Source organism: Hydractinia symbiolongicarpus, chromosome 11 (assembly GCF_029227915.1).
Source record: "Hydractinia symbiolongicarpus strain clone_291-10 chromosome 11, HSymV2.1, whole genome shotgun sequence".
NCBI lineage: Eukaryota > Metazoa > Cnidaria > Hydrozoa > Anthoathecata > Hydractiniidae > Hydractinia > Hydractinia symbiolongicarpus.
This window is the reverse complement of record NC_079885.1, coordinates 25,365,770-25,378,049: the sequence shown is the minus strand read 5'-3', so window position 1 is coordinate 25,378,049 and position 12,280 is coordinate 25,365,770. Positions and strand designations below refer to the sequence as shown.

The 12,280-nt window shown below is 34.8% G+C and overlaps 1 protein-coding gene across 1 annotated transcript; it reads right to left on the bottom strand.

The window, feature by feature from the left end:
• Positions 1–5,337: 5,337 nt before the first annotated feature.
• Positions 5,338–10,662, bottom strand: LOC130614601 (ATP-dependent DNA helicase RecQ-like). The gene is made up of 2 exons (XM_057436037.1): positions 10,110–10,662; positions 5,338–9,758 (listed from the first exon to the last, which is right to left on the bottom strand). Exons 1-2 carry the CDS (start codon positions 10,649–10,651, stop codon positions 8,690–8,692), a joined length of 1,611 nt encoding a protein of 536 aa, XP_057292020.1. The 5' UTR covers positions 10,652–10,662; the 3' UTR covers positions 5,338–8,689.
• Positions 10,663–12,280: the final 1,618 nt, after the last annotated feature.

Sequence of the window (12,280 nt, the reverse complement as noted above, 5' to 3'; positions counted from 1 at the left end):
TCCAACAGTTCGTGTAGTTGTGGCGTCCAAATATTTTTGTAAATATGATGTCCCTTGATAAATGTTTCGAGATCCGTACTTGTGATCAAAGTAATTGGTAACTCATCTTGTATGAAAATTGTTTCAGTTGTCACAGCCTCAGTTATACTGCAGAATGAATTTATTTAGTAAAAACACATTGATACGATTAAAAGTATTTGGATGAGGACGGTGTAAGTTCTAAAGAAATGAAACCGTTTCTAAAAAGGTTCGAAATATCATTATCGAATGTTTTTAGTTTGTTTAGAACTTGTGTCTTTATGTTATAAATAAGCTGCAGAATTTTCATTCAAGTAATTTTCATCATGGCAACAATTGCGGTTAAACGTAAACTTTAACACAAAATTCATTAAAGATAAATATCAAGCATTAAAGCAAGTAGAAAAGGGCAAATCGAAATTACAAGTTGCTGCAAAGTACGGCATACCTGGATAAAAAACAATGATAAAACATTCGAAGCGGCTAAAAAAGGAATAAAAATGAAGCGTCAGAGACTGAGAGCAGGCAGCTAAAAAACATTAGATCAAATTTTAAGCAAGGTATTTTCAAATGGCTATTAACTGTTTGAAGCAGAGATATGGCTGTTTCAGCTTTAATATTAAAAACTAACTTAAAAAAGCTAAAGAATTTGCCGAAAAAATGAGCATTGATAATTTCCAAGCTTCAGATGGTTGGCTTGACCGTTGGAAAAAGCGGCACAATGAATCTTTCAAAAATGTCTCTGGTGAAGGAAACGCGTGTACCGATGAAATGACTGCGTCTTGTGCAGAAATATTAGCAACAAAATGTAGATAAACTAATATTTTTCTGTAACTATGGCTACTTCTTTCTTTCATAAGAAAGTAAGTAAGTAACGGGAAGTTTTAACGTCCTTGGGGATTCCATCCTAACAGTTGGCTCTGCCTCACCTCCGACTGTAACTATGTTGCATTACTGCCAGAGATACGTATAGCATTGCTCTAAACTGCTTGCCTGCCTGCCACCCAAGCCGGTTAGCAGTCAGTAGATGGCACCAAATGCGCTGACAACACTGCATTTAAAGTGCGCCGGAGTAGGGACTCGAACCTGAAATCTTATGATTACAAGTCAAATGCGCTACCACTACACCATTTCCGCATCTTTCTTTCTCTTAACTAACTATCTATGTCTGGTATAGCTACAATCCCTGCCGAAGTATTTTGGCAGTAAAAATTGGGTTATACAACTCCCCCTCAATAGTTTGTGAGGTGCTGACTCCTATTTCAACCATTCAACCAAAAAATAATAAAAAAGGTTAAACAAACAAAAATAAGTACAAATGAGTGATACAAACGTTCTCCAGACACCGTGTCAGGACAGAGACGCTTGTAGGAGCTATCTCCTTACTTATTCTCAAGCGAACACTGAAAATGTTGGACACTCTAGCAAATTTGCTGTGTTGGTCCTAGAGGCATTCAGCGTAGGGAGCAGTTCTGAGTTTGTGCAGTGGGTAGCATGCCAGGAAAACCATGCGGTCAGCGGAGTGCATTACCACATGATCCTCAAACTGAACAACCCCTGAAGATGGAAACCGATCTTTAAATCAATTAGATCAACCAACGGAATCTGCGTTAGCGTTTTATCAAATAATTGCGGATACTTACAGATATGCGACCAAAACATTTGAAGATGGATTCCAACGGATTCAATCAGAATGATTTCCCACAATTGGTGGGCCCGGTCAACATGATGTTATTGAATTTCATTCGTCCTTTTTTAAGACATTGGCGTATAGCACAACCGAAAATGTTTGTATCGTTGTTAAGAAGGACCTCCGCTAGCTTTATTGTCGTTGTTGTATATATATAAACAAATCAGAAAACCAAAACATAAGGAATATATCCCTTTTCTTCGCGCGAAGATAATTTCACGGATTACTTTGATTTATGCGGATATTTCTTAATGTAGTAAAAGTAAAACTCATAGGTACATCACTTGAAAGCTAGCTGATGTGCTATAGCTGTAGCTATTAGAATATGATTTTGTAAACATTTTTTTAAGAATATGTTCAGTAAGCTAATAGCTGCATCAGTTCTCTGCATTTTTGAAAAAAGGGGATATTCGTCCGCACTTTTATAAATCTACGGGCTAATACTTTTTTTAGTTATTCGTCCGCACTTTTTCAATCTTTAACTCGGTGCGTCAGAAAAAAACAACAGTTTTAATTTGTGCGCACTTTTTGGAGTAGATCTAAAAGATGACAAGACTCGGGATACTTAAGGCGAGTCTTTTTAGGTGTTTTATCACCCGCAGCACCAACACTCGTCGTATCATAACCATTTTTGACAAACTTAATAGTGAGAAAAAACCATTTCAGAAACACTCTGTACCATGTCTAAAATTTGATTGGATGACGTGATTTTGGCATGAATTATTTCGCATTCCAATCACGTCGGATCAAATAGGGCCCGCTCTACTTAAAAATTGTAAATGGCGCAGGATGCGGGCCGATCCTCAAACGAAAAGAAAAGTTTCGTACTAAATTTTACGTCATGTATCCGGCGTTTAGTGATGCGGGTAGACATTTGCCGGTAACCTGCGCATTTAACTGGGTTTTTTCTTCGACTGACGGGATTTTTTCCGACAAGGTAAAATATGACGTTAATACCTTTACGAATTTGCCGTCAGTGCCGATACGCAGAAATTAAAAAAGGCTACCTGCGAAATTTGAAAATTTTGTTTTGGCTGCATTTTTTGGCTGTATATTTCACAGAGCAGCAATATTGATTATTTTCAAGAACATACATAATCAAAATTCTCCTGAACGTTATGAAGCTTTTTTCTCTGACATAACTAACAAGTGGGACGAAATTTATAACACACCTTTACAGAAGTATCGACTAAAAGTTACCAGTAACAAATTTACAGGGGAAACCTGATGGAGTTAATAAAAAACAAGATAAGAGAAAACTCTTCAGAAATATCAAATTAAAACTAAGCATGGACAGAGGAAAATAAGGACGTTGAGACATATCTTAGAACAAGGCAAACACAGGCAACAAGTGAGATTATCATTATACTTTGAGTCTAAAACTGGACACTCTTTCAAGAAAAAAAACAGGTATATATGTTTACGTCACGGTAAATTTTCACTGAAAGAAAAGTTTGTAGAATCTGCAAAAATCAAGTTCCCACAGAATTTATGCAGTCTGCAAAATTCAACTAAATTTGAGCACAAATTATGCGATTTACAAAATGAAATTACAACACAATTTAACAATCCACAAAATAAAATCCTTAAAAATTAATTGTCATTCCCAAAAATAACTTCTCTTAGATAAGTATATTTGACAACCTGCAAAAAAAGTTAGTTTCGTCATTTTAGTATTCAATTTAAGTAATAATTCAAATTCGATTGAAATGTTATAACTTTATATAGGTGTGCACATAGCAATGTTTTTAATTACTTGAACGTCCAACTTGTTTATTTTTCTGATTTTCCATTTTAACTCAACTTATCATTGGCACGGGAATACAACATCTCGGGCACAAAAGGCAACATGGTAGTTCGTAAATTTCTTGAAACATCTGGTGCAGATTCTGGTGCGGATAAATTAAAGGCTATATAGTTTATTATAGATTATAGGTATTACAAGATTTATACCTATCTACAATTATAATATTAAGGGGGTAGAGAAAGCACCAAGGCAAATTCGTGTATGTATGTATGTACGTACGTACGTACGTATGTATGTATGTATGTATGTATGTATGTAACGTTTTGCAAACTTTTATTGTGCCGCTAATTGCGCGCATCTGTATTGTTCGTATTAAGCTAGAGTTTTCCTTTTGCGTGAAACCGAGATCGTTCAAACTGCTTTCCAAGCGTTTAGGAACAGTTCCAAGTGCACCGACAATAACAGGCACAAATGAGAAGGTATAGTCTTTGTACATTAACTGCATATTGCGTATTAAAGGTCCGTAAATGTTGTCTTTTTCGCATATCTTTGATGTAACGTTTACATCAGCAGGGCAGCTAATTTCGATAATCTTGCATGTTTTACTTTGTAAATCCCACTGGATGATATCGGGTTTGTTGTGTTTAACCTTTGTCGCTGTCTTCACCGTTACGTTCCACCAATACTCCTTACACCCTTCCTTGTACACAAACTCGTTTTCGCTGCATTTGACGTTCGCATGAGGGTCTTCTTTCTACCGTAATGCCGTATAGACCGTTGCTGCAATCGGGTCATGTTGCAATGGGAGATAGTATCTAGCTGACATATTCGGACATGACGAGACGACGTGTGTGATGTCTTCGACGTGCACTTTGCAGAGTCGGCATCGGTTGTTGTGTTTAGGCTGCAAACCGGCTTTTTTATGGCGGTGGTATTGAAGGTCTTTCGTATTGATTTCTTGTTCGTACAGTGCATGTGCATAACCTTCAAAATGCGAAGTCATATACTTGTTCGCCGACCAAGATGTTGTTTTGGCGAGATTTACACTTTCTTGGGATGATATCTTTCTCCAGATATAGCTGCGCATAGCTTTTTCTTCAAATCGTTGTAATCTCTGTTTTTTACAGTGCTGTAAGTACTTCTGTGATAGTTTCTGTGGCGTACAGTTTTCTTCACATCGATGTTCGCAGTTGATAAAAACACTCTAGCTTGTTGTACGATGCATTCGCTTTCTCCTTCCACAACCTTTTTGAGGTAGGGATTACGTTGTGTGCTTGGGTGAAGGTGTTGGTTAATTGATATTATGCGGCTTTCATATGCCTCCTTGACCATCTTGAGACCCCGGCCTCCTTCTTTTTGTGGTGCACAACGTCGTTCCCAGGGCTTTTTGTCTCTCATCGGCGCTGCGCTTATTGATAGGTCTGACGAAAAAGGCCCTGGAGGAGGCTGGTTTTATTCCGAGCCGTGATTGGTCGAGAATTTCACCTAATTATGCGAAAGATAAAACGTCACTCGGTCCGTGAAATATTCACGCTGAAACTAACTGTAAACAATAAAGATGGCCGACACTGTGCATACATGTTTTGTATCAGAAAAAAATATTTGAAAAATACATTTTGGCAAGAAACTTTTATGGCTTCAATTAGTTTTAACTAGTTAACTCTCAGTCCAGATGTGCTTGTATGTAACTACATGCTACTTATGCTCAAATTAATATTAGCAACTGACCAAGAGATTGTCTAGAGCTAGCTAGTTATAAAACAAGAAGTGTAGACATATATATAGTTACAGATAGATAGCTACTAGTTATTTATTATTATTATTACTACTGAACATCAGAATACAAAGTAAGCGCAGTTAGCTACATCAACGCAATAACAGATAAAGGATTGGATGTATTTTCCATGCTAATTACACAGATTTTACATATTGCAAGAATTCTGTTAACTCTTAAAATGGTAAGGGATTATATATAAGATAAAAACACAAAGCTATCTATACATTTATATATATACATCTATATTGCTAAATATAAAAATTTTCTTTTTTTATTCAAGGTATAGAAGAATGGCTAAGCCAGCTACTCCTAAGAAGATTTACTTTCGTAACACTTCCAATGATGGAAATTTCTGCAGGTTATGTGCCAAATTAAAACAAAAATCTTTGTTTATAAAAATATTCAGCAATATTGGAAAAAACAAAAACATTGAGAACAAAATAAGTCTAACATGTGGGTTAAGAACAACGGAACTGGATGCTCTTCCAACTGTTATATGTCAGTCTTGTGTCACCTTTGTCGAGAAAATGTCAGACTTTCGGAAAAATGTTCAACTGAATCAAATTCAGTTACGACAAAACGTGTCTGTCAAACGTGGCATATTGTCTCCGCATAACGAGAAAAATCAAACTATTGAAAGTGAGAAAAAGAACGAAAAAGGAAAATCTAGAAAGCAACTTAACTTTGCTGAAAACAAGGAGTTAACTGAAGTTCCTAGCACACAACTGCAACCACGCAATATTGTTTCTCCCGAAGACAATATACCAGCAATGCAAAAATTAAAACTGGAAACAGCGCTTAAATCCAATAATAATATGGTAGTAGCAAATACAATCATTAACCACTGTCCAACTATATCTACATATTTGAAAAATAATTATATTAATAATTTGAAAAGTTCCTGTAAAAAACTTGCCACAAGAAAAAAACCATCAATTTTACACAAAAAAGGGTATGAAGAGATGCAAAATTTTAATATTGAAAAACTGTGGGCTGAGATCAAAGAAAATCATCCATTACTTGTTGATGTTCTTAGTGCTGTGTGTGGGCAAAAGGATATTGTACTTGAAACTAAAAACAAATTTTGTTTCATATATTCCATACTGATGCAAATGCGGTGGCATGAACTTAGTTTATATCAGAGAGTCAACACTGTTTTGATCATTGAGGGTGGATGCAGCAAAAAGGTAATATAAAAGTCAGTAGATGTAAGATGTAAATAATGGGAAATGCTCTTGAGATTTTAACTCCGACTAATAGAAAAAGTTTCTGTTCTTATTTTGCTTTTTATAGAAAGGTGAAAATTTATCCAAAAAATTCTAAATGTATATATATTAAAACTTTTCATTAAAACATGTTTTTGGATATAAGTAAACATAACGAACAACTAAATTAAGCTATGTTGGGTACTTATATTCTAGTTACAAGAAAGATTCAACAAACTAGGAGTATGCCTGTCACACAAGATGAAAGGAAATCTGTTAAACTTGATTGGAAGCCACTATATGGAAAAGGCGATTGATTTAGTGAAAAACAACACAACACTCAGAGGAAGCGGCGATAACTGGGATCTGAAAGTACTAGTGGAGACAAGAAAGGGTGTTGACAACAAAGATTACCATCTTTTTGCAACAAATCTAATCGCAAACAGAATTCCTTTTGACCATCTTCCAAACAACCAGCCAATTGGAGATATTCGATATATGGACAGGAAGAAATTTGCTGTCAATATGGCAGAATGGGAATGTTACAGACAGACAACAAAGGTTCTGATTGGAAGAATTCTGGTTGAGTTTTTCCCAAAATTTAAATTTTTAAAAAAAGTAATCCCAGATCATATTGACAACAGATTTAGAGACAAAATGTCCCAAAAGTCAACAATAATTTCAATGCCGATCATTGATGCAAATGAAGCAAGGTATGCAGATTGTGTCGAGATCCTGCGAACATATGAGAAATGGATTGCAGAGATATACCAAAAGGCTGGTAAACTGACTGACATGCCAATTATCGACAATACACCATTACCTGAAAACACAGCTGAGCCAGGTCAATCATATTCTCATACTGTGTTTACCAACGAAGATCCAATGAAGGACATGAAAATAATGTTTAGTGGTGATCAGCTGACACGAGTCCGTTTCGCTGGTGCGAAATCCCTATTAGCTGGGAATCACACACCAACAGACCGGTTGGAGCATTGTTCCCCTTTCAAAGCTGCAATGTGGCACTGTAAGGCATCTTTACTTCAATATTCATTTGCTCTGCTTTACTCAGCAAACTCTGTCAACCAGATAGGAACACTGAAGTATTTCAGGGAGAAAATGAATAGAAGGAATTCAACCCCAGGTAAAGTGTTAGACTCATACGAAGGTAGTGAAGATCTGTTTTTAAGTGTTGGTAGAGCATATGTTGTTGTAGCAGCAATGTCTTTTTTGGAGATGGATACATTGGAAGATGAACCAAAAAGACATCGCTTTCCTAAAAATTTGGTGCATGCTAGCAAAGAGGTAAAAAAAGAATATTTTAACACTTTACTGGATAATTTTGTCGATTAATTTGTTCTCCAAAAATCAATTGAAGATGGTGATCAAGTGAAAAATTACGGTCTGTGTATCATTTTCTTAACAGTCCTCATCCTTCAGATGAAAGATACAGCTAAAGAAGGAGATGGTGACAGAAACCTCATCAATCAAAAGCTTTTGTTGTCAATATTTCGATCACTTGGTGCATACAGTAAATATGCGATAGAGATGTTTGTAAGCATTGCACAAGTAGAATGCTTGTTGACACCTAGATTGTCTGAGGAGTTCAAATGGGGATACTTTTCAAATTGGAGAGGTGGAGCAGGGCAAAACATTGAAGATGATCTATCACAAGAAATCAGTAATCGTTTAGGAAAACACATCGTGCAAAGAATGGGAGCAAATAAAACAATAAAATCCATTAGCAAAGTGTGCAAGGCTGTGAGCGGTGTAAAAGAAATCAAAGAAAATTATGATCAAAACCTAAACATTCATGATACATCGGTCCAACACTCTAAACGAGAGTCCATATCTGATGAAAAAGAGATGACAAACGACCTGCTTAATCTTCGCCCATTTAGCCACATTGTTGGAAGAGCTCATCAAAGTTTTCCTGATATTAAACGTTCCCCACTACGTTACTTGAATATTGTAGAACATCAAAAATGGTTAGAAAAACATAAATTACAGCTATATGTTCCCTAGGATTTTATAAAGTAAGAATCTGTTATATCAAGGTGAGTTCCATAAACGTATATATATTATTTATGCTAACATTGACTGCTGATAATTCAAACCTCCAGAAAAAGTAGAACTTTTTTAAATTCTGTCTACTGAGTGCTTTTAATCTTACAAGTTTGTTTTATCAGAAGTGAATATTATATACTATATATTTTAAAGTTTGTTTATATATATTTATATATATACCTAAATTATTTATGCTTTGGGGCATACTTATTTATTTTATCGTATATGGTGGTAGCATATTGATCATCCCAAACATCATATTCAAATAACAGATTATTTTTAGATCTTATAAATGGAAGTTTACTCAATAGTGTTTGAACCAAATTTTTATTGATAGATGGAAGTTCATAAGTTTGATCAAGGGTAGTCAATAGCGAAAGTCTCCAAGTTTCAATAATTTCTTTCAGCTCAGTTTGTAAGCATTTAAAAGCATCTTCTGATACTAAATCACGGCAAGGTAATGTTGTTTCTTTTATCAGCAAATTAGACTTTGTACAATTTGAGCAACAATTATCTTGTTCATATTTTTTAAAACCAAAGAAATTTAGAATAAATTTCCTTAAGCACAGATCTGTTTTGCAGAAGCACTTCATGCTATCGTCAACATTATTTTTATTAACAGCAATATCTGCATTATTGTAATACAATGTTGCAGTTGAGTTTTGCCCACGCCTTCCAGCTCTACCAATTTCTTGCATGTAAGATTCAATATTGGCTGGAGGCGTTATGTGGATAACTTCAGTAACCTTTGGTGCATTAACACCCATCCCGAGTGCTGTGGTTGCAAACACAACTCTAATAGACGAATCTTGTTTTGTAATTTCATCTAAGATTTCTTTCTTCATTCTAGATGTTTGAGGAGCATGAAATTGACAAAATAGTTTTATGTTATTTGGAGTTACTGTTTGCTGAAATAACGAATAAGCATAGCCACAATATTTTAGCTTCATGTAAATGATTGTCATGGGATAATCATCCCGTAATTTATTTAACTCTTTAGCAATGGGAACTAAAATATCGTCATAGCTTCTTAAGCCAAAGTTGTTTCCGCGTCTTGGCAATTTCTTTAAAAATATATTTTTTCTATTTGGATTTGCAACAACAACCTTACAATAAGGACTGAAACATAGTTTCTCTTTTAAATTTTTTATTTTGCTTGGGGGTGCAGTTGCTGTCAAAGCAATCATGGGTGTGCTTGGAAAAAGAGCTTTCAGTGTGCATAATTTTCCAAAATCTTCACGAAATTCAGCACCCCTAAAACATATAAATGGAGTGTTTTTTTTAAAATTTTGTATAGCTAATATATTAGCAATTTATTATATTATGTACCAACAGATATATATTATCAACTTGTCAAAAGATATGTTCGTTTATATTAGTTTCATTATATATTTTCATATATATATTACATATAGCTATATATATATAACAGATTTTTATACTGTATATATTCAGTTTTGTTAAATATTTCATATGATATGTGCTATATACATACCTACAGTACTTCATTATTATTTTATAAAATGAATTTTAAAAACCACCAAAGTTTTTTTATAATTTTATAATCTATATTCTTGAATAGCCAGCTAGAGCTAGTTTACTTACCACATTTCAACACAATGCGCTTCATCAGCCACGCAAGCTACCACATTTTGTTGATAAATTTTGCTCTTTAAAATTGAACGCCCTTGATCAGATAAAAAGGATTCTGGATGGGCAAATAAAATCTTAATATCTCCGTTTTTAATACCACAATCAATTGTAATATTTGTACCATCATGGTCGTCCTCCACTGCATCATTACTTCCAAACAAGCTCTCATCTGCCTCAAACTTCCTCTGTTCCAAGTTCAATACAGCAGCAGAAAAACCAATCCCATTCAAGTATTTCACCTGATCATTTATAATGGAAGTTAAAGGGCTGATGACCAAAACAATATTCTTTTCATTTTTAACTGGGAAGAGATCAGCAAGTAAATGAAAAATAATTGATTTTCCAAATCCAGTAGGCAGAACTGCCACCACATCATTCCCCTTTAACAAAGCTTCCAAACATATGGCTTGCTTTGGTTTCAGGCAAAACTGAAAAATATAATTATTTAATGCGAAAGATATTCGCTTTAAAATATCAATATACGTTAGAGCCATCACGACCTAAAGCCTTCAAGGTCCAGTCTTCACTAAAAAGTTCTATTTCCATCGATCACGATAAAATCCAGACCCTAATAATTAAATTGAAACTCGCTTACCAAAGACTAGGAAGTATAAAATTCCTGATAAACGAGACACGTGTGCATTAATTAAAAATCTGCGAAAATCAAAGATTTTTGACCAGCCTCCACCAGGGCCATGTTCGTCTCGCCGTCCTATATTCAAAAAGAGACAACTTGTCCTGGGATCGAGGTTGTGTGGTGCATATAATCGATCAACGTCAGAGTTACGATGAAATTACCAGTCATATTCAATACTTTTCTAGTTTTTATATCAATCGCCTTGATTTCGTCTTTAGTCCAGTTTAAAATGCCGAATGTTGGTGTCAGGACAGGTAAAGCAAATGAGTTGTGAGCGATGTATTTGTTATATCTGCTAAGTTCACTACGCCATATCTTTCGAACTCTCTTAAAGTACTCACTTTGGATTCTGTTCTTGTTGAGTGAGCCTTTGTACGAAACATTCTCATCAACACCTAAGTACTTGTACGTCATATCTTCTGCTATCGGTTGTATCTTGGTACTGTTTATTTCAAGTATTTCGTCTGTGCATTTTTGTTTCCCACGTTCTATAAGCACAAATAAGCACATTTAGACTCTCCGAATTTCATTCCGATATCCCGTAAAAACGTTGTTACTAAATCGAGTTGAGCTTTTGCACTGTTCACATTTGTAGCAAATAACTTTAAATCGTTCACAAAGAATAAATGTGTTATGTCCTGGTTTCGGTTCCCGTTGTTTAGTCTGTGTGTTGCATTTACCATTAGCAGATTGGGATAAGATGAAAACGCATGTAAAAAGTTTAAGAACTGAGAAATTTATTTTTGTATGAACCATAAAAGTTTCATAACTCACGTTTCAATCACTGTGTTAATTAAATATTCGTAGCAAGTTGTTTTGTTGGTCGGTGAGTATCTCAACCAAAACACCAGCTGAAATGTTAGAAGTAATCAAGTAAACATTAGGTCGTGTTACGATAAAAAATTAGCAGGCGCTTTATATGATATGGAATATATAGTAGCTATACCTGATTGCTGCTCCAATTTATTTACAAGGCTTTCTAGGTCGTTCCGTTTTGATTTGTTGAAATAGGTTTTTGTTACATGTTAACTTCAACAAATTTCCAACTTTTCTTTTCCTTACTTAGCTTACGTGCATTTGGCACGAATTTGTACCTTTCCTAAAGATTAGATTAAGTTTATTCTATAAATATTTGTCGGGAACTAGCTTGCTATACTGTCGTACTTACTTCATTAATTTCATGACAATGTGCTCCACTCATTTCATTCACGTATAAATGCTTACCATCCTTAAAAATGCAGATCTTGATAAACATGACGCATCCTTGACGAAATGTGAGAAATACGATGTTCATTTTTTCCATTTTATTCAATTTTTTTAGTTTTTTTGTGACCTTCCGTCTTTTTTTTGCTTTTTTCGACTCATCACTTTGAGCATCGTGCCCTTAGTAAAAACCATCGTAAAAAATCCAGTATTAAATTAAAAAAAGTTGAATTTTAAAAAAAATTGCTTTTACCTTTGATTTGGGCGAGCTCCCGTGGAAAGA